General features: G+C 44.0%; 1 protein-coding gene across 1 annotated transcript in view; it reads left to right on the top strand.

Moving 5' to 3' along the window:
• The window catches only part of Barx2 (BARX homeobox 2), a 68712-nt gene extending 46703 nt beyond the window's left edge, over window positions 1-22009 (top strand). The window contains exons 2-4 of the mRNA XM_076924590.1: window positions 8104-8416; window positions 13130-13214; window positions 21277-22009. Of these exons, the coding sequence (XP_076780705.1) occupies window positions 8104-8416; window positions 13130-13214; window positions 21277-21543 (665 nt within the window). The 3' untranslated portion in view covers window positions 21544-22009. The remainder of the gene's footprint in view (window positions 1-8103; window positions 8417-13129; window positions 13215-21276) is intronic.
• The last annotated feature ends 1165 nt before the right edge of the window (window positions 22010-23174 follow it).

Genomic DNA, 23174 nt, shown 5'->3' with positions numbered 1-23174 from the left:
TGAACCCCCAAATCCATGACTCTAGAGTTATGACTACTCTGTTTAACCCATCCCCTCAAAATCCTTGGATGTTCTGTGGCACGAGTCAATCACTCAAGTTTTAGAATCCAAGGGCAGATTCTCAGAAAGACCAAACATTTGTCAAGGGAAGTGTTTCTAGATACAGGATACACAGTTAATGTGCTATCCATCCTATGGGAAAACCTGTTTAAGCTGAAGAAAAACACCATTAGAAAAATGCACCCAGTGTGGTCACGCTTACACTCCATTTGTCAACTAAAAATGTGTTTGTTTAATTAGGCTGTCTGGTTTATTACAGTCACCACACCTCTTGGGCAGATAACTGCCTGAGTTTCACAAGTACATGTGAAGGATCCAGGCTAGGCCAGCAGCTGTCTTTAGTCAACATTCTTAGTGATAATTTCTAAGAATTATGCATTAATTTGTAAATACCCCCTGCACCCTATTTTTAAATAAGTTGTAGGCATATGACTAATCTATTTCAGTGCTTTGATGGGAATATGAAATGTTCACGCAACTAGTTAGTGAAAATAAAGCTCGGAGCAGAGCTATTTTGATGAAAATCAGGACATATAAGAAAAGACAGAAGCAGCTGACTTGAGCATATATTGTTTTACTTTTCTCTGTGTGTGGATCTATCCTTTGAGAGACACAGGGCTTCGTTGCACATACATTACCCACTAGCTCTTAGCCCAGCCATGTTTCTAACCTTAAAGATATACGTCAAATACCCAGGTCCCGAAGTCTCACTGCAACTGTATTCACCATGGTGCTGGTCTTCCATTTGTGTATGTCTCTAACTTAGAAGTCCTCTCAGGTGGTAGCCAGATGTAATTTTTGTCACTGAATTTGCATTAGGATATTCAGTTAAGATTCTTTATACTATAGACTGTGGTGGTTCTGATGTGCCATAAAAATGTCCCACCAGAAAGTTGGAGGGAAGGAGGGATGAAGAGAAGGAGGGAAGGATAGATAGGTAGATAGATAGAAAGATAGATAGATAGATAGATAGATAGATAGATAGATAGATGAAGCATTTAAAATATGAGTTTAGTCTTCATTGAGCAAACTTTACAAATCATTGTAAACCATCTCCTTTACAAGGTAAGATCATTAGAAGAGTTCTCTTTCCCTAGATTAATCTATGAGGCTAACACAATTTTTACCAGGGTATCATCAGTGGTATTTGCTTCTTCATTTTTGTGTGTGTGGTGGGAGGTGTTGTTTCCTAAAACAGACCAACAAGTTGATTATAAAGTTCAATTAGACAAATAATAAATGACATCAGTCAGGAAATTTTGTGAAAAGAAGAAGGGGGGATCTTATTCTATTTGATAACAATATGTCATAAGGGATCCACAGTTGTTAACGTAGATTTATTTATGTAGCCTTCACTGGCCCAGGACTTGATATGTAGACTAGGCTGGCCTTGAACTTATAGAGATCAACCTGCTTCTGCTTCTAGAATTCTGGGAATGTGCTACCATGTCGAGCAATAATTAAAGTGAAATGAACATAGTAGACTTCAGAAGCATGCAGGCATACATGAACTCCTCTAGGAATGAACCACCTCTAGGGCCTTGTGTGGCCCACTGTGTGTGTAGAATTACAGTCAAAGACAATAGAAATCTGTTTTTTGTTTTTTTGTTTTTGTTTTTTGGCTTGTCATGGAGCCAGAAATGGTGTAGTCCCAGCACTTGGAAAGTTAAAGCAGGAGGCCCTTGGGTTTGTAGCTAACCTGGTCTACACAGCAAGAGACCTTGTCTTAAAAACAATGTCTTGGACAGGAAGCTCTTATTCAAAATTTCCATGGAGTTATATTGTATACCTCTTAGTCAACACCCTTCTAGAATCACTCTTTTTATAGCCTCTACTTTCATCAAAGTTACAGATCCCCAACCCTTCAAAACATGTCCCCAACTCTTGTCCCATCATAGCCTTCTCTTCTTTCCTTCCTCATCTTGTATTCTGTGTGTGACCCCTCTGTAGAGGTCACCTTGGGAAGGGTAATCTCTTCCCCAATCTGGCTGCTTTTCTAGGAAGTAAGTCTCAGGTTTCTGGGGGTGGGAATTCCCTTATAGGCTCCCAGAATTCTGATGAACAAAGATTCCCAACTTCTTTCTTTGGAAATTAACTAAATCTTAAACCTGGCATTTAAAACTATCATCAAATAGCCAATATTATGGAGTTAGAGTTGTCGATTATGCACCTAGACAAAGAAATAACCTTTTCAGAGTGACTAGACTTGGTACGCATATGTTTGCACGTGCACTGGAGCACTTCTGTGTTTGTCTTAGACTTGGTGTTAAAAACAGTGAAGAGGTATCGTCTAACTTACAGATTCCTGAATTGCTTTGAATTTCTTTCTAAAATAATATGTGCTCATTTGATAATAAAAAATGATTAAAATATTTATAACAGGCAGGTATGGTGGTACACTCCCATAATCCCAACCCTTGGAAGGTAGAGGCAAAGCAGATGAGAAGTTCAAGGTCACCTTCAGCTACATAGAGGGTCTGATGATTGCCTGGGATATGTGAGACCCCATCTTAAAACAAACAAACAAACCAAAACCCAACTCAACAACAACCAAAATAACAAAAAATTATACTTTTGGTTGTGAGACTAGCCTTCAATGGCTGAGCCATCTCTCCAGTCCAAACAAAAACTTACTATAAGATAGGCCTGTAGGTTAGTGACAGAATTCTTGCCTAGCATATGTTAGGCCTCTGACTCAATTCCCCAGAGCTTAGGGTAGGTGGACCCTATGTACAGGTCCATGGTATCTGAGAATATAAATATATGAAAGTGAAAGTGGATTAAAAAGCCCCAAAAATCCCAAGCTGTTTTCCATGTTTTAAGATTTTTCTTTTAATTTACATTCAGTAAAATTTCATTGTTTTATATATAAGGATGTGAGTCTTGATGAAACCAGAAAGCTGTATAACCACTGTTGAATTCAGGGTACCAAACAGTTTCAGTCCCCTCAGTTCCCTGAAGCCATGTTCCCTCTGATGTCAGCTTCACCCAGTTCCCAGTTTCTGGCCGTGTATTCTCCACCTGTAGTTATTCTGTGACCAGTATGTCAAGAAAGTGGAATCAACACACAACATTCCCTGCTTGACTTAGAACAATGCATTTGAGGTTTCCCCATGCCATGTGCCTTCTCTTTTGAATTCTGAGCAGTGTGGAGTATTCATCGTGAATACTACATTCTTTGTCCCTTTGTAGCTCAGGGGTGCTTGGGTTGTTTCCAGTGTTCTGCAATTACTAAGAACCTACTCTAAGCATTGGCTTGTAGGTTTGTGTGCTCTTCTCTCTTGGATCAACACCTAGGAACGTACTTTGCTGGGTCATATGGTGTCCGTATGTTTAACTTTATGAGAAACTGGCAGCCTTATTTCCAAAGAAGACAAGCCATTCAGCAGTACATAATCCCAGTCGCTCCTCTTCCGTGTCAGCTTACAAAACACTGTGGACATTCCTATCCCTGCATGGTGGAATTGCAGGTCTTATTTTGCATCTTCACAGTGACTAATCCATTATTTTAATCACCTTTGATGATGGCTTGATGAAATTTCTATATAAAATTTCAATTCTTCGTTTTTAAAAAAAATGTATGACAAGTTTCACTATCGAGTCTAGACTGGCCTCTAATTAACAACCTCTGGCCTCAACCTCCCCAGTGTTGGAATTACTGATATGTACCACACTCCTTGCCTACTTTTGATCATTTTTTAAAATAATTTTTAAAGTTTCAATCTTTAATATTTTCTACATACAAATCATTGATCGATTGTTATATGTGAATTCCCTCTCCCAGTCTATAGCATGCTATTTCCCAGAACAGTGTGGAATGTTCATATATGTATGTCACTATACTTCCCTAGTCAGTTCACTCCCCCATTGCCCTCCCCCTGACCTCCTTGCCTCCCCTCCTCATTCCTTTTGCACCGTATCCCCTTTGCCTCCTCTCCCCCATTCCCCTTACTTCCCTTCCCCCATCCCCCTTCCCCCCTTCCCCCTTGCCTTCCCTCCCTCAACCCCTCTGCCTTCCCTCCCCCATTCCCTTTACACCATCCCCTGTGTCAATATATCCCACTATCCGTCTCCCAATCCCTTAAGATCTCTTGTGTCACTTTCTAATTTTTCCCCTCTCTCCTTCCATCTCTTCTGTGCACACGAACACACACGTGAGCACATGCACAGGCACATCACAAACACAGGCATATGTACACAGATATAAATCCTATGTATGCAAATATAAATCCAGACTCCGCATATGAAAAAATGTGCTATGTATGAAAGATTTAATTTTGACAAGGATCATCTTTTTTTTTCTTTTTCCATTTTAAAAATGCATTGTATTTTTGGTGCCACTACTAAGAATTCTCAGCCCAAACAAAGCCATGAGATGCTCTGTGTTTATATTGGGATCTATGATCTATTTCAAGTAAACTTTTAAGTAAGCACAGTTTTTTTTTAAAACTTGACCTAAGACTCTCCAGTTTTTTCTTTCACTTGTATAAAGACCTCTTATTTCTCCACATTTAATGACATTTATTCTGAAGGAAAGAATGTGTTTTAATCTAGAATATAAATTCAAATGTCTTCCAGCATAAAGAGAAAAAGTTATGCAGATCCTGACTGTGATGAGGAGGGTCCCTTTACCTAAGACAGCACCCACAGTTTGCTTTCCAACAATATCACAAAACTAAACATAGTTTATATGTCAGTTTCCTTTGCCCAGCTTTTTAGAAGCTCGAAAAAGACTGGAAAAAAAAAAAAAAAAAAAAAAAAAAAAAACCAACCCCGAACTTTAGAATGAGAGTGAAACTTAAGCCTCATTTAGCTAAATTCTTCCTTTTCCAGTTTTACAAAAATAACACAAGCATGCGACAGACTGTACAGGCTACAGAAGTATTATCTTAGGTATTGGAGCTCCAGAGGATGCTGGCTTCTATTTCTTTGTCCTTTCCTTGCTGTCTGGGGCTGGCATTTCTCCCTCCTCATGACCTCACATGTTGGTATGCCCCAGGCTCAGTCCTCAGATCTCCTCTTTCCTCCACTCACTCTCTTGGTGACCTCATTCATCTCATGGCTCAAATGCCACATATGAGTCAAAGCTCCTCCAGTCTCTTGCTCCCCTGAACCCCAGGCTAGGTTACCTAGCTGCCACCTCAGCATATCAGAGATGTCTAACAGCTACTTGGTCTACCACAGCAGTCTTGGTTTTTCTCACTCACCCTTGCTCTGGAACTTTCTATCAGCCCTTTTTTCCTTATCAATGAAATATACCCAGAATCTGACAGCACCATGGCCACTAATGTTGTCTCTAGGGCCTGGGATATGGCCTCTACTCCTCACTGGGTTTGTAGTCTCTGCACCTGCACCTGAGCCTGTTCTGCACAGTGGCCATAAAGATCATTGATGACTAGATCTTGCCCCTGCCCAGCAGAATCTCATGGATGGCTTTTCATCATTCTGAATCACATTTCTTTATGACCTGACCCCAGCAGATCTCTCTGAACCTTTCTGCCCTTCTCACCTCAGGTGTTTATCTTTGAGTCAAAGCTTGTTGCCCTGAAAGGGATTGCACACACTGGTTCTGTGCTTTGAGGCTCTCAGCAACCCTGCATCTTCTCAAGACTAGCACACTGAGACACACTTATCCTCTGAAAGGCCACCTTTCCTCAGAGGCCTCCCCATACCTGCTCCATCTTCCCTCTTTGCTGTAGCTTTCTCTGGAGAGCTCACCATGGCCTGTCACTATATTGCTTGCCTCCTCTGTGGAAATGTGAGTATCAATGAAGGTGGAATTTGTTTGGTTCACAGCTGTAACCGAAGCTTCCAGAACCAGTGGCCCATAGTCTGTGCTCAGAGATAAATACCAGTAGATTCCTTTCTAGTCTATTTTACTTCTGCCTTTCCCTAGAGGTTGTTATTATTATTTGTGAGGTAAATAGGTTTTCAGATTCCCCAAAGCCAAAATGTATGTGTAAAAGTGGCCACACAGCTTTCTGATGACACAAATTTCATACTGTGTTTTTCTCACTTAATATAGATTTGGATAATTAGTTCATCCATTCATCTGTGTATTTATCAGATTATACTGCTAGGCCACACCGTAGATAAAACCTGGCTCATTGCCGTGTTAATAAGTCTGTGGATTGTGTCCCCCATCCCACTACTGTCAACAAGGCTGCAGTGAATATGGTGGCACACAGAAATCTGTGCACACGGATGAAAGAACTCCTCCTGGAATTTCTGTCAGTGACTCGGCAGATGTTGACAATGGGCATGTAAAATGCTTCTTCTTCTATTTTTTTCTTCTATTTTTTTAATCTTCTAATGTTGCCAGCAATGGTAGATGAGTGCCTATCACCCCCCCCCCCACCTTTACCAGCATGACATATGTATACAGGCAGCTGTGACAGGTGCTAGGAACCAAACTCAGGCCCTTTGAAAGAGCAGCAGTGCTCTTAACCCCCTGAGCCATTGGGCCAGCCCAGATTTTTATTGTTTTTTTTCCTTAAAATGAATCCCACAACACAAACCCTCAAGCGTTAGAGTTGGCTTTAGGGTTCCTGGAAGTTGTTGCACTCGGTGATTTATTGTTTCTTAACAACTTTGTGGTTTCTACTGGGCCTCACTAGAGTGTTCTCAAAGAACGAGAGCAGTTATCTGTTTTAATGACTAGGCCTGGCATTCAGAACACAGGCACAGGAATGAATACAGAGAGTAATGCCAAGCCAGGTGAGAGCTGGGTTCACAAGCAGCACCTGGGGGCTTCTATGATGTAGTTGGTTTCAGCCCAGGACAAGTGTGAATGTTGGTTGGCTCTTGCTTGCTCTGCCTTTGTGGCTGCTGGCAGGCCTGCATTGAGGTTCAAAGGGCAGCCCCCAGTCTTCTCTGGTTTCATCGGCTGTCGAATGTGGGCCGAGAGATACTTGGGTGTAGCATCAGTATGACAGAATTTGAAGAGTTCTGAGAAGTTAGCTACTCTTACTATCTAGATGACAAAACTGAAACCAGAAAGACAAAGACACTTTAAACTTCAGCCTACAAACAGTAAACAGAAAGTGGACTTTTAAAATGTGCACTTACACATGTAGATTGTTAGATGCAAAAGCACTTTTGCTTTGAAATTCCTAATAAGCATTAGAAAAACTGTATATATGTTCCTGAACCTGTGCACCCTACCACCTGTCCATGGCAGACATTGTTAATCAACCTCAGAAAGCTCCAACCCAGCCTGAGAACCCTCTTTAAATAGTGCTTCGGGTAGATAACTAGTCATAATTGAGCCAGGTTTTTATGTGAATTAAACATGTTTATTCCTCCCTTACAAACGTGTGACTCATGACCCAGTGCTAAGAGCCCTGGGTGTTAAGCCAGAAGATTGTGGGTTTGACCCCTCAATTTGCTTTTCCTGGTTATGTTGTATTAGGCGAGTCATTTAACTTTCCTGGGACTAGCTTCCCTGAAATGAGGGAGTCAAAGTGGGATAATCATTAAACATCCTCTGTCTCTGAACATCCTTATGATTTAAGGCAAAGAGATTTTTGAGTCTGTGACTTTCATAGTTATAAGAAAAGTCTTTTCTTATAACTTATATGGTCTTTGATGAAGACCATAGAAGGCTTTTGTTTTGTTTTGCTTTGCTTTGTTTTCTTTCAGAACACTTGCACGTTACAGATCAGTTATTGGAATTCGGATGTTCATGCTTCTAACCTTTCTCTATCACTGAAACCAGAATTTAGTCATTTGCAGAGGGTAAAGGGAGTTACTTAAATGAGGGGACTTGCAAGAAGCCATTTTTGGCTAAGTGGAGCACAAATGGCCTCATACCCCAAGCTGGAGCAAGGCTCAGTGTAGTGGGCTCACTCCGCAGTTCAGGATCTTGAGCGCAGTTCAGGATCTTGAGCCGCTTTTTTTCTTGATTTTTGTTTGCTCCACTTGTACCGTCTGATGTGCAAGAGGCCCTGCATTCATTCCGGTCTTAGCAAGGGGTTCTCTTTGGGCTCCTTGTCCCTGGTCTCTCCGGACCTTGTGGTGACTTGATTCTTGTTTGCTCTCTAGGCTCTCCTTCCTTAAGGGCATATCCTCTCCTGTCTGTGATCACCCGGCAGCCCACAGTCATCTCCCACCTGGTTCCCACTGGCCCGGGAATCACCCCAGTGTTACCTCGCCATCCAGCCGCTGCTGCTGCAGAGGCTGCTGCTGCTGCTGAGACCCCTGGTGGTGAGGCGTTAGCCAGCAGCGAATCTGAGACAGAACAACCCACACCCAGGCAGAAGAAACCACGCAGGAGTCGCACCATCTTCACGGAGCTGCAGCTCATGGGTCTAGAGAAGAAATTCCAGAAGCAGAAGTATTTGTCTACTCCAGACAGGTGAGGACCAAAGGATGGCGCTCTCTGTGGGTACCACCCGGAGAAGAGTTCTGCGCTCTGTGGGTTGTGGATTCACAAAGGGCATGTTCAATGTTGGGTTACACTCTGGTCCAGATTTTATTCGTTTGCTCAAGTCCTGTCACCTTTATGTTAGAAGAGACAACCCACCTGAATCTATGCCATCAGTCCACAGTGCCTGAATGGATGCTTTCTCCGCTGTCTCTCCTACGTTTCTGATAAACCTCTGCAAAAGAAAAGAAAAATCACACTGCCTGGAAGCTGGCTTGGTTCTTAAAGCCCCAGACATTTAGCGTCACATGCAGTGGTCTAGACCTGTGATTTTAGCCCTTCTTTGCCATCTTGAATACCTTGCTGACTCAGTTTGATGGAAAGGCCTGGATTGACCTAGGTGAGGAAGTTTCTGAGACCTTAGTGCATTTGATCAGGATTAAAGCAGAGGTACTTGGCAGAGATCGCTGAGAAGCTGGAGGGAAGTCTCCTCTTTAAACCCTTTGTAATTCATGTTTGGAATGATTGCAACCCTTACTTTCCCTAGAAGCCCTCTGTCTTTAATTTAGTATCTTAATTACTAAATATGCCTGTTCCTTTATCTTACCCTGAGGTGGCTAAACACAGGGATGAGCCTATTTATTGGGAAACCTTTCCAGATCTTTTAAATTATTATTATTATTATTATTATTATTATTATTATTATTATTATTATTATTATTATTAATTGCTAAGTGCTTTGTCTCTATTAGGTTGACCCCAGTCCTATGAAAGAGAACAGGAAATAACTGCAATTGAAAGCCTGAAGCTATTCAGTAGTTGTTTAGAAAACGAACTAGAAGGGAAAGTGCAATCTGCAAGGCTCCCTTTCAGAAAGAACTTGTCTAGTGGTTCCACAAGTCAGCTGCTTGCTGAGGGTCTCTTGGGTGCTCCAAAGTGGGATGTCTGGATGGCAGAAAATACTCTGTAGTAAACAGAGCCCTGCTTTAATGGACATCATGGGGGTCTGGGGTAGGGGGGAAGAATGACTACAGAGTAAGCCAGCAGTGGTACCATATGTTGCCATAGAAACCAAAAGATATTGCTGAGTGTGGCAGGAAAGCCTTTGAGAAGACCTTTAATCCCAGAAGAGAGAGCATCCTTCATAGAGGAGATATCCCTAAAAGGCATAGACTCTTGTCTCACTAGACATGTTGAAGGAACTACACGTATGGGCGTTTCTACTTAGGGTGTGGATGGGTGTAGGAAAGACCTTATCTGCCTGACTGAGGAACAGGGTCTTTGCTGCTGAGGCAGTCACTGGCCCATAAGATCCATTTTAGAATCATCACTTCAGTAACGCTACAACTGATGGATTATAGGCAAGTGAAGCCAGCCATGAAAGAATCTAGGGATGGCTGCAGGGAACACAGAGGAGAAGTGGGGTGCCTTAAAATGGAAACAGAATGGGAAGAACCAACCCTGGGTGAGGAAGAAGGGCAGGAGTTGTTGAATGAGGCAAGCCCTTAGGAAACAAGGATGCTCTTCATGGAAGCCGAAAGGGCTGAGGACAGGCTGGGATTGATGAGGCAGAGTGAGCTTTGCTTTGGACATCCACACTGTGGTTACATTTGGGCAGACAGGTCTGTGAGTTGGGAATTAATACACATGATCCGCAGGTTGCAGGTAGCTGAGTTTCATGGACTTGTGTAGCCAGATGGAGCAGCTATCATTCTTAGTTGTATGGTTGTGTGTCTAAGAGGTTCCAGAAAGTATTGGTAAAAGTTAGGCTTATTTCTCAGAAAACCTGAGCGAGCGATCGAGCGAGTGAGAGAGACAGAGAGAGAGAGATAGATAGAGAGAGAGAGAGAGAGAGAGAGACAGAGACAGAGACAGAGACAGAGACAGAGACAGAGAGACAGGAGGGGGGTTAGTTCTTAATAAGTCTGTTGGGGCTTCCTGATGCTTGCCCAGGCATCTCTCAGATGACCCACACAGAACTGATTCACTTGCATAGGGAGGAGGACTCCATCTGGCTGGCATTGAAGCTGACGCCCCAGTCCGCCCTCTCCATGTTCCCTACCTCCCTACGTGACCAGAGCCATGAGCACTCCCTCCTCCCACAGCTGTTTGTTTCCCAGGTTTCCTAGGCGACTCCATTTGAGTGAATATGCAGGGAAGTGAGAATTTGTAACGGTGGCAGGTAATGAGAGAAAGCTGATGACAGTGAGATTTTTTCTGCAGCCAGTGTGTGAGTCAAGGATGCATTTTTCCAAAGTGAGCTAACAGCATTTGCCAAGGCTGTGGTGGAACTGTGAATCTTCCACTGACTAATGCACCTGATGGCATCAGGTGAACCAGGCTCAGGAAAATCATGCAGGAGTCTGAAGGCACCCTTAGTACCACCAGAACCCAGAATGGCTCTGGGACCAGAATTGTGGGATAGCCCTGGATCACCCTGGATCAGTTCATAATGAATGACTCCCTAGGGCATAGTGCTTCATTAAAAAGAAGAGCTAAGTGCTGTTAGCAATGGACGCTTATTGCTTTGGTCAGTTAATCACTTGCAATAAAATGTTCAGTAGCCAGTAGCCCCTCTACAGGGCTGACCACTTATATGTGGATATAGCTTTAAGACAGGTTCAACAGTCCTTTGAAGGCAGATTCTATTTTAAAAATTATTACTAGAGGCTTAGTTAATGTACCCCAATCAGAGTGGGAGTCCTGGGTACCAGCTGTGTATGAAAACACCAAGAGTTGGCTGATATCAGGGTCAATGGCAGTGTTTGTGCCAATGCTAGATCTCCTCAGGTAGAGAAAGCTGCAGCCGAGGCATCGCACCTGGACTGCCTGCTGCACCTGGACTGCCTGTGGCTTAGGGTTGAGCCTGTGTAGGCTTGCAAGAAATAGTGGGCCCTAGATCTGCAAGCAGCAGTTCTCAGAACGTGGTGACCTTCAAGCATTGGTGGCCACAGCTCAAGCTGATGTACAAGTCTGAACTGCTTCACTGAGCAGTGTTGGAGCTCAAGGGAGGTTGCAGGCAGGCAGCTCAGGTTTTCTCGGATCTCACGTCCCCCCCCCAGGCGGTACCCGGGTAACCATATATGTCCCTGGCCTTGAGAACTAAGGATAGAAACCTGACTAACTTCCCCTTAAATATTCCAAGTCCCAGTTTGGAGAGTTGGGTCCTTGCTCAGGCTGTGGAATCTCTGTTTCCCCTCCACAATTCTGCTTTGTGAAGCTGTGTCGTGAGGTGGGACCTCACACAGAAGGTGGCGTACCAGTCAGTCATGGGTGGATTTTACTCTTGCTCCAGGATCCAGGAGTCAGCAGAAACAGAGCCAGAAGAGTGTTTATTTCAGGTGGCTCTTTTTGTATCACATAGTCTTTCCCCATCTACTCACATCTGCTGATGTAGCACAGAGGTAGCCATGGGCAACGAAAGCAAATAAGATTGCTTGTGTTCCAATAGACTTTATTTAACAGAAAAGCAAGGGTCAGGAAGAGTTTGGCCATATCCTTGAGAAAATTCTAATCACCCTCAGCTTTAAGTCTTTTATCTGTAAAATGGGAATAATCATACCAAGCTCGGTGTGGTGACAAGATAGCACTGGTCAGGGGCTCAGCGTGTGTCTGGGATGCTGGCACGCTCTGGAAATGATTGCTGTGTCACTGGAATTACTTCTCACTATAAAACTGGCCTTAGGGCTTTTCAAAAGGCTAAAGAGAAAAGTAGAAATACAGTGAGCATAGACAGCAGGAGGGACTATGGATTTAATGCTTTGCTGGACTCTTTATGGCTGTACATTCCAATCGCTGTAATAATTTAGGGCAGCTACAGTAAATTCCTGGGTCTGAAGGGATGTCTTAGTGCATGAGTCACTTGCTTCACGAGTGTGAGGGCTGAAGTTCAGATCCCCAGAACCTTCATGAAAATTGGGCAGGTGTGGCTGCTGCTTGTAACCCCAGCACTTAGCAGGCAAAAACAGGGGATACCCAGGACAATGGGGGAACACTGGATTCACCAAGATACCCTGTCTCAATAAATAAACTAGTATGTAATGGAAGATGACATTTGACATCAACCTTGGGTTTCTACACACAGCACACACAAACATGCATGCAATTAACCATATACACAGACACATGGAAAAATATTTCTGAGTCCTGCTTTGGGATTTAGTAATGTAGTAGGCAGTACTGTAGACATAAATTAAGTGAAAGACTTGGTCTTGAGCTGGGGAAGCAGAAGTAACCTGTACTCTGGAGACAGCTGACAACACAGTCCATTGGGGTGACTGCTGAGTCAAAGGAATTATGGGAACTGGGAGGCTCACCTACCAGAGGTGAATCTAGAGTGATGAGTGGAATTCCCATAGAAGTACAGCTTTACTTTTTTATTTCTAGTTTTTGGGATCGGAACCTACATTTTACAGAGTACAGGGGTGAAGATCAAAGGCTTGGATTTTCAGGTTCATTTTAGAGAGAGAATGGACCTGGGATGAGGTCTCTGCCCATGTTCTCACATGTGCCCACTATTTTTGTTTTCCAGTCCTACACAGTGTTCTCAGAAGGGAGACACTCTTCCTTTTGGCGATGAACTGGGTTAATGGTGGCAGTCCTAGATATAGTAGCAAGTGCCAGATGCTAGCCAGCGTGTTCCCACTTTTCTTTCTTGCTCACTCCCTTTTTCCTCTCCCTTCCTTTATGTCTCATGCCTTCTAGGTTGGACTTGGCCCAATCTCTGGGACTCACTCAGCTGCAAGTGAAGACTTGGTATCAGAATCGCAGGATGAAATGGAAGAAGATGGTAAGAAGGGGCAAGGAGTGCAAACCTGGGCTTGTTCTAATGGGAAGAATTTCCAGTCTGAGGCTGCTGGAAGGCAGGAAGGACCTCTGGTAGTTTGGGCTTCAAGATAGGAAGGGAAGGTCTTCCGAGGCTGTGGAGGCCTGTGGAGGCCTGTGGAGGCCTGTGGAGGCCTGTGGAGGCCTGTGGAGGCCTGTGGAGGCCTGTGGAGGCCTGTGGAGGCCTGTGGAGGCCTGTGGAGGAAGGCTATTTGAACTTGACCTCATTTAAAAAAAAAAAAAAAAACATTTTCAGTCTTCTCTCATATATTACATCCAGATCAAAGTTTCCCCTCCTTCTCTTCCCCTTTGCCTGTACATTTCCCCCCTCTCCCAGATCCACTCTCCACCCCCACCCTGCTCCTCAGAGAAAAGCAGGCCTCCCAGGGACACCAACCAAACAAGCTACAATTAGACCAAGTATATACCATCACATCAAGGTAAAAAGGCAAACTAGTAGGAAGAGAACAGTTCCGTAAGCAGGGCAAAAGAGTCAGAAACCGCCTCTGCTCTCACTGTTAGGATTCCCTCAAGAACACCAAGCTATGCAGCCATAGCATAGATATAGAGGACCTAGGTCAGACCCCTGAAGGCTCCCCAATCTCTGCAAATTCCAGGTCAGTTGATTCTATCGGTCGTCTTTTTGTGGTGTCCCTGACCCCTCTGGTCCTTCCTCCTCTGTAGGACTCCCTAAGCTCTGCCTAATGTTTGCCTGTGGTACTTTGCATCTGCTCCCATTGGCAGCTGGATAGAGTCTCTCTCATCTTTTTCATGATGATTGTGCTGAACTCTCAGTTCCAGCATACCCTTTAGGCAGGACAATCTGCAGGTAGAAGGTTTTGTGGCTGGGTTGGTGCCCCAATCCTTCCACTTGAGGCCTTGCCTACTTACAAAAGATGGTCAGATTAGGCCCTGTGTCCTCCATTACTAGGTGTCTCTGCTAGGGTTGTTCTCATAGATCCCATAGAATCTCCATTGCACTAAGTTTCCACTTCACTACTGAAATGTCCCCCAATTCCAATCATTTCTCCCGGTATTTTCTCCTTCCTTCATGCCTGTTCCCAATCCTACCCATTTGTAGTTCACCTGTGAAATCTACTCTATTTCCCCTTCCCTGGGGGAGGTAGGTCCTTACATCCTCCACCTAAGTCCTCCTTGTTGCCCAGCCTCTCTGGTTGGCCTCATTTCTTAACCAGTTTCTTTAGAAATCAAAGAGGAAAACCTATCAGCTTTCTCAGCTACTATTTTGAACTCCACCTTCTAGCACGTCCTAAGAACTCCGTTCTCCTCCCAGCAATAGCTAAGTACCTTCTGTCAATAGTCATTAAGAAAGACACATGCTTCTGTGCCTGTGTCTTTGAATGCAGTAGTGTTTAAACTTGGTGGGCATCGGAGTCACTGGGCAGCAGGATAAGCTCTCCTCCCAGGAAGTCTGATCTCAGGGACCCATGGCAGGGCTGGGGACAGGCCAGGTTATTTTGAAGCATGCTCCCGGAAGTCCCACTGGCTCCCACCTCTCAGTGGCCTATCTGATTATGAGCCTGTTGTGACACCAGAGCTCTCATAGTGCAGTCACGTTCTTGAAGTGCCACCTTTGAACATTTTACATTAGGGAGGATGCTGTGGACACACTTCACATCCAAACTAAACATCGCTGCTCCTCTGCTAGCCATCCCAGCCTGTTGTGGGCAGCGCAGGGATGAAAATAAAACATAACCTCTGCTTCTTGTGGAATTTGTTCTGTAGGTGGAGAGAGAAGGCCCAGGAAATAGTAAGGGCATGCAGAATGACTCAGTTATTTGGTTTGAGATAACCCCCTGAACCCCTGCAAAGAGTTTAGAGATGAGGTAGTGAAGACATCTGTAGACAGAAGTTAAAAACTGAAGGATAATGAAATTCAGATAGAGTCATTCTAAATATTCTGTAAGTTTCTACACATATGAAACTTAAGGTAGAAATTGGAGGGGGGGAGTGTTGTTCTCTAAAGGAACTTGAGTTTGGGAGTGAGAGGGGTTGGGCCACATTCCTCTGGGCGGCCCTCCCTGCCCATCTGGGGCACGTCCCTTGGGTTCTTCTTCTTTTAAGTTCCACCACCTTCCTCTTTCCTCACCAATCATCATTGTGGAAATCAATGTCTCCTGAGCAGCAGAGTATTGTTTAAATTGGTTATCAGCAATCTTCGCATGAGTCATATGAATAACGAACTGACAACCCATGCTCTCGGCCAGCACCACCCAGTTCCCCCCGTGGGACAACCTGTGCACCCTGGGTTCTGACATCACCTGTTTTTCATGAGCCACTCTACTGCCGGCACAGTTGCAGATGTACCCGATGATGGTTATCAGCTGTACACTTAAAAATGGAAGTAGCACAGCAGATTTAACATCAGAGAACCTTCTAGGCAAGCCAAATTCAGGTCCCTTCAGGAGAGAAGGAAGCAAGATTTTAGTTCGGTTCACGTTAGCAACAGCACATGGACCAGTTAGTTCGCATCAGGTAACAGGGTTGAAGTGACAAGTTGAGGCGGTCCCTTAAAACCTTAAAAGCGTTTTGAGGTACTTGTGTTTTCCCGTGGTGGCTGTGAGTATGGGTGTAAGTAAACCCAAAGGCCTGTGAGAGGAGAAAGGGATGTTGCAGGGGCAGGAAGGATGAAGTGAGGGGTGCAAAGGGAGGCAGAGATGGAGGAAGGGAGGAAAGCCGTGACAAACGAATGATGTTTGAAAATACTTAATGAAGTTAATGCTTCATATGCTAATTAGAAACATGAATTAAAACACATAACACACAAGCCATGGTAATATTTTCAGTTGAGTCATTGAGACGGACCTGAAAGCTAAGTTATACAGAGTAATCAAGGCAACCGTGGAAGGGTGGTCATGCTGCTTCAGGAGCAGAGAAGAGGAGGGAGGGCGTTGTGGAAGAGGCACCCTCAAGACGGTTTCAGTGAATGGATAGGAATGTGTTCAACGATGGTGGGGAATGGGCTTCAGGCAGAAAGAAGGGGCAGAGGAACTTCAGAATGGCGGGAGCCACACGCAAGGCATGGCGTACAGTTCTACGCGTTGAGTTCAGACTCCCCCAGAACAGCGGAGCATTGTTGAGCTCCGGATTGCCTCATATATTTCCCTGCTAAAAACTCTTTCAAGGCTATCTCTTCAGGTACTGAGAAGGAAAGAAAAAAGATAATTGGGTAATAAAGATGTCTCAAGGCTAGTAACCTAATTGGAACTGGAAAAAGATTAGCATTTGATTCTCAGACTCGCTCTCGAGGCTGCCAAGGGCAAAGCTGCCAAGAGCCAGATAGGATCTCTAACTAGTTTTGACTGGTCAGCATGTGTAACCTATAGCGGGTTGAGTAAATTTAATTTTGCACATTAGATGGAATGCTTAGCCCATATTCTGTTTCTGGGGATCCACGGCATTTGTATCTGGCTGAAAACGTCTCATTTTTTAGTGGTCTGCAGTTTTAATGCCCAGTTCTCTTCTGAAAGCAGACCCAAATGCCCTCCAGAATGTGGGAAGACTACAGTGTCACACATGGGTGCCACTTGCTTTTGCATTGTCTCTAGACAGTCAACACTGGAAGTGTTACCAGTTGTGACCATGAAGAGGTTACTGTGTATCTCCTCTGTAAAGTCTCACATCTACTTCACCGAGCTGTGCTACCTGAGACAACATCCATAAAATACCTAGGATTGTGCTTGTCACGTGAGATGCAGACAAGGGATATTAGCCAATGTGGTTTTTAGAGTTTATTGCCAACAAAATCCATGTTTTCAAAGAATCTGAAATTTTAGAGGCCCTGATAGGAAGATGAAAGTAAATTCTACAGGCATCTAAGGACCCCTCAAGTTCTCTTTTGGTTGAGAGGAGTCCTGAGTAATTGGTCCTCTGATTTGGCACAAGGACACAGTTCAAGGCCTAATGGGACACTGGGTAGTCAGGCTGGAACAAATAGCTAATGAGATCGGCAGTGCTGTGGGAGAGATTCATGCTGGAGAGCCCAGACTGTTTTTTTCTCAGCATCATCAAGGCTATGGTCCCAACTGTGTTGGAGGAGGGGAGAGAGAAGCAAACACTCCCCAAGTTCGCAAGCCTGGCTTCCCGTGAGTGAGTGCAGATGAATAGGAAGCAGTAAGACCAGGCAAGGCTTATGTGTTCCTGCACATTAAACAGAAAGAAATGCTGGTAAGAATGTTAGATTGGAGAAGTTTGGAGTCTTACATTTAAGTCCAGCTTCCCCCTTGGCTCACTTTGATCCCTGCAAACACTTTCTGTCAACTGCTTCCTGTCTGGAAGGGGAAGGAAAGAAGATACACCTTTCTACACTGTCATCCTGTTCTCTCTGAGGCCTGAACCCCATCTAAGCACCTCAGGAAGAAAGCAAGAAGAGCCATCTTGATATCCTCATCCATAACCAAATGCCTAGATTTAGGGTCCAGAGGAGGACTGCTGATAAATGCAGCTAGTGAAGCACCATATTCTAGGTGTTTTTGTGAGAGACAGAGAGAAGTATGTGACCTCATGCCCAGTGGGTTGCCTGGCCCCTCTGGACTAAGGAACAACCTATCTCTAGGAATCGGCGGGGAAGCAAACCCCCAAAGAGGGATGCAGGGTGCTTCTGAGTGTGCAATCCTGATGCAGGGCGGGTTCCAGATAATTGTCTCAGGTGCGCTGGGAGGCAGGGGGCCAGAGGTCGATGCGGAAAGCAGCCAGGAGGGTAGTTATCTCCTAATTATTGCTTGCACTGGAATGTTTTATTCCATTTAGAAAATGGTCTGATTGTTTTGACTTTTTTTTTTTTTTCACACTGTAGGAAAACAGCCAGGTGGGGTAGATCCAAGCTGTGTGGGTGGTGTTCTATAATTGCTGGGCTGGACTTTCTTTTGCCAATTAGATGGCTTCCTTAGACCTGCCCTTTTCTAACTTGATTACTGCATGGAGCAACTGCTTTTTTGTATAACCTCTTTCATACCCAGTGGAGCTGCTTGCAACATGGAGAGTCTGTCTTGGCACAGCCAGGCACTTTCAAAAGCACTGACATCAAAATCAGATACTGACAAACCCAAGAAAGAACTCGGGTGTCTTCTCTCCAGAGGCGATTTCTGTTAGTATCCTTACCTTGTTGAAGGTCACTTTAAACCTCCCTTTGAGCTGTCTGGATGGGTTTGAATAAGTCAAATAGAACTGCAGCTGGAAAGAGGTGTTTTTTTGAGACTATACATTTTTCCTGGCTCTTGTATGCAAAAAATTAACTCAAAGCAAATCACAAATCTACAAAAGAACTAAAATCATAAAAGCCTTAGAAGAAAACATAAGTAAATATTCTTGACTTAGGATTGAACAAGGCCTTCCTATATACAACACAAAAATCATTAGCAACAGCAGAAAAATTAAGTTGGATCTTATGAGAAATAAAAACTTTTGTGCTGTGAAAGATAACCATCACGAAGTGAAAAGATGAGGGAAAGACACACACACACACACACAGAGAGAGAGAGAGAGAGAGAGAAAGAGAGAGAGAGAGAGAGAGAGAGAGAGAGAGAACTGGAAAGAGAGTTCTCTCTGAACAGGAACAGATATTTTTAAGTGTTCTATCTGATAAGGAACATGAATCTAGATTATTTTTTTAAAAAATCTCTTAAACTATATTCTAAGAAGACAATTCAAACAGACATTGATGTGCACTAGGTCTGCCCTGAGATCATATGCACAAAAGATGCAGTGTACAGACTGAGCAGGCTGTACTTGCATACTTAGGTAAACTGTATATCACCAATTAAGAAAAAGAAGAAAGCCATGACGAGAGAGAGAGAGAGAGAGAGAGAGAGAGAGAGAGAGAGAGAGAGAGAGAGAGAGATATCGAGCAATGTAGGGAGGGGCACACAGGAACAGTTGGGGGAAGGGAAGGAGGAAATGATATAATTATCTTCTAATTAAAATTTATTTTTAAAAGATATAAGAAAGGCCAATAAACACACAAAAAGCTGTTCAACATTGTTAGCCATTAGGGAAACACAAATAAAAACCACACCAAGCCCTTCCTTTGCCCTAGCTAGGACGGCCATGATCAGGAAGGATTGATTACAAACCTTGCTGAGGAAGTGGAGAGTTGAAATCCACACACGTGGTTGGTTGGGATGTCCAGTGGTACAGCTATGTTAGCAAGAGTCCTCGAATGTTAATCATAGAGTCACCACACAATTCAGCAACTCCATTTCTGGCTACAGACCTGAAAGAGGTCCAAGGGGAAAATTGAAGCAGTCTGTTCACCCATGCTCATGACAGCGTTATTCACTGAGCCCAAAGGTGGGTGCAACCTGAGTGTCTATCAGCTGATGAGGGAGTCAGAAAGCTGATACAGACATACAGTGAAAATTATTTTCTGATACATGCTACAACATAGGTAGACCTTAAGGACATGGTTCTGAGTGAAGCAAGCACAGCCCATATCTTATGATTCTTCTTAGTGAAAAGACTGCTGATTGCTGAGGTGCAGGCAGTGATTTAGTGCTAGTGGGTATAAGATTTCTATTGGCAACGAGGAAACATGATCCAAAATTGCACTGAGGTGATAGCTGCCCAAGTTAGCAACTATGCTAAGCATTATTAAATTGGGCAGTTTAAATACATGAAGCATGAATGCAAATTATATCTCAAAGCTGTTTTAATAAGAACTTAAGTTTGATGAGTTATTCTACTCATTCTTGAAGTTCAGCCCAAGGAGGTCATCTTCCTGTTTTGAAGAAGGAAACAGAGTCAATAAATACCTAGTGACTACATAGAAAGGTCTTGGTCAGAAGAGATTTGTCCTTAAGGAGCTTCTGTACAAATGAAGAGGAGCAGTTAAGTTAGAGATGTTCTCTAGTTTGGATCTAGAGTGGCCCCGAAGGTCCATGTGTAGGAAGGAGGCTCCATCTCTAGCCTGTAATGCTGTCAGGGGTGGGGGAATAATGGAGACTTTAAGAAGTGAAGCCCACTGGAAGGAAGTTAGGTCAGTGGGAAGTGTCCTCGAGTGGACACTGAGACCCCAGCTTCTCCTGTTTCTCTTTGCTTTCTGATCACATGAAACCAACAACTTGTTCCAATTCTCCCACAGGACAAACTGACTTTACCTTATGTCCGAAAGTAGTGGGCCAACCAGGAAGTAAAACCACTAACCTGTGAAGGAAAATAAACTGTTCCTTCAGGTAGATGTATCCACCTCAGATATCATGCCCCAGAGATATGAACCCAATTAATACAGAAAGTAGCAAAAATATCTCCTATCCCTTCTCTATTTAATCCAAGCTGTCCCAAAGCTCTTCACACTAGCTGCCCAGAACATTAACTACACAGAACCAGGGATTGGAGTCGGCGGAGGAAGGACTGTATATTATCTTTACTAAGGAAACTGTGAATATTGAAAACATTAATTCCTACCTGTCTCATGGGGGTTCTTGTGTAGATCACAAAATGGGACAACTATATAAATATTTTATACCAACATAGGCCGTTTGGGGTGTGGTTGAATATGTTTTGTAGATCAACCTATTTTTTTTAAGCGTTAAGCGAGTGCTGAGAATTTATTGTGAGGCATTTCTTTCTTTCTTTCTTTCTTTTTTTTAAGGGTTCACATTTTAAAGCTTTTAACTTGAATCCTCAGATTGTCTTGAAAAGATAATCCAGGCTCCGTTTCACACATGCGTGTTTATTTCCCTGCTTGCTATAGATTCAGTTCTTTTAATCTGACAGTCCATCGTTAGCTCCTTAGTATCTGAACTTTAATTTCTTTCCTTACTAGAGGAGGTGACATTTTTTCTGTGTTCGTGATTGGGGTATTAAATGCCAAAGTATGCGATGCTGACTAAAACCCACCAAACATGGAAGAAGCTGGCTACAGGGGGGAGGGGAGATAGCCTTAAAATACCCTGCGGCTTTGCTATATAGAGGGAAAACTACACAGTGCTATGTGAGGGTGGACCAGAAGCAGGATGAAGGGATTTCTTGGATTCAATAACTTTTCTTCTTTTTTTTCCCCCACATAGGTCCTTAAAGGTGGACAGGAAGCACCCACAAAACCTAAGGGGCGCCCCAAGAAGAACTCCATTCCCACATCAGAAGAGATTGAAGCTGAAGAGAAGATGAACAGCCAGGCCCAGAGCCAGGAGCCGCTGGAATCCTTGCAGGGACAGGAGGAGCCCTGTGATACCCAGGAGCCCAAAGCGTGCCTTGTCCCCTTGGAGGTGGCAGAACCGATTCACAAGCCCCAGGAGTTGCCAGAAGCTTCCTCTGAACCCCCACCATTAAGCTAAAGTAAAGTTCTTTGGGGGTAAGGGGGAGACTGGGAAGAAGGGAAGAGAGAGGCAAGGAGACTCTGAAGGAGAGAAGACCTCTAAAGACAAGTAACGTGGGTAGAGGAACACTTCCGGTCTCCCTCATCCCAGCGCCATTTTTATCTGGAGTATTTGATGAAGACTTGCTTGTGTGGGACTTAACCTTCTTGCAAGGCTGTGTTAGCCACAGATACCTTTCAGTAAGGGAGATAGCGCCTTGGATCTGATTGCCCAGGCTTTGGTGATAGCTGTAGGGCTGGCTACAGCAGCCTGTTAGTGTGACAGGCTCGGCTGGCCTGGGGCAATGGCTGCTCTTCTCCCTCCCTGCCCCCCTCTGGGCAACAGGTCAGCAAAGCAGGAAGTGCTTGGGAGACCTGCCCAGGCTCCTTGCTGACTCAGCGCTTATTTCTGTAGTTTTAAGAGAATTGAAATTTTTTTTTTTGAGGGTGGGGTCGGGTGGGGGAAAGCTGTTAAAGGCAGACAAAAAAGAAAAAAAAAAAAAGAAAAAAGGGGGAAAAAAAGGAGTTGGAGGGAGTTGTGAGTTACAGGGACATCTCCAAGTCCTGTTTGTCCGTTTGGAGACACGTGTGTCTTTGTGCCTTTATAAGATGGTCAGGTGCCAACAGACCTGATGATCGTTGGCTTCCCTGCTTCATGAAGTTGCCATCCCGGAAGCTGCAAATGCAGATATGTTAAGATAACTTTTATTTTTTAATTAAAAATAAATCTTTCAAGAGGATTGTCTTGTTTGTTTGTTCATTTGTTGGTTTGTTTTAGAGACGTGTCCTATGGGAAGGGAGGTTGTCAGTTTCCCTGGACCTTTCTTTTCTCAGCTACAAAACAAAAGGCTGGGTCCCACCGGGAGTGACTAAGTACAGGGGCTACAGAAGTGCTGCAGTGGTCACGAGGTTAGGAAGCCGAACAGCTGCACTGTCCCCCCAAGCTATTCCATGGCCAGCAGCTGCACAGATGGGGGCTCCAATTTTAAAAGTTGTGGTATTTTTTTAAAAATATACTTATTTAATTTATTTTCACATGTGTGTGTGCATGGTGCACGCTCATGTGTGTGGAGGCCAGATGACAGATTACGGAAGTCAGTTCTATCCTTCTGTGTAGATCCTGGTAATTCAACACAAGTCATCAGACATGGAGGCAAGTGCCTTTACCCCATCAGCCGTCTTGCAGGCTGGTCCTTTTGAATAGCTAATTTAGTGATGAGTTTTTTAAGGTCAAAACTATAAAGATGAGTCTTGTTTCTATCTAAACCCTTAAGCCCAACCCTCTGTATTGGTTTCTCATTTGTCCCCCAGCTTCTCTTTATTAGTTATCCAACTTGTAAGAGAAGAAGACTTAAAAGTGGACTACCCAGCTGTGCTAAGGCACTGGGGCTGGTGCCCAGTGGAAGTGCTTTCTTACATGAAAGGGGTCTGGGCTCCATAATCTCAGCATCAGAGGAAGAACATAAGAAAAACAAAAGATAGTATAGATCTTCATTTTCAATAAGACCAGGGAAGCTTTGGGCACCAAATGTCACAAGGAATGATGGTTCATCTGGCTCTCATACATTCTAGTTGTGAGGCCTGATTTCTCAGGGTCAATGATAAGGTTGC

This window comes from Arvicanthis niloticus, chromosome 26 (assembly GCF_011762505.2).
Source record: "Arvicanthis niloticus isolate mArvNil1 chromosome 26, mArvNil1.pat.X, whole genome shotgun sequence".
NCBI classification, from domain to species: Eukaryota; Metazoa; Chordata; class Mammalia; order Rodentia; family Muridae; genus Arvicanthis; species Arvicanthis niloticus.
This window is presented reverse-complemented; position numbering and strand designations above follow the sequence as displayed.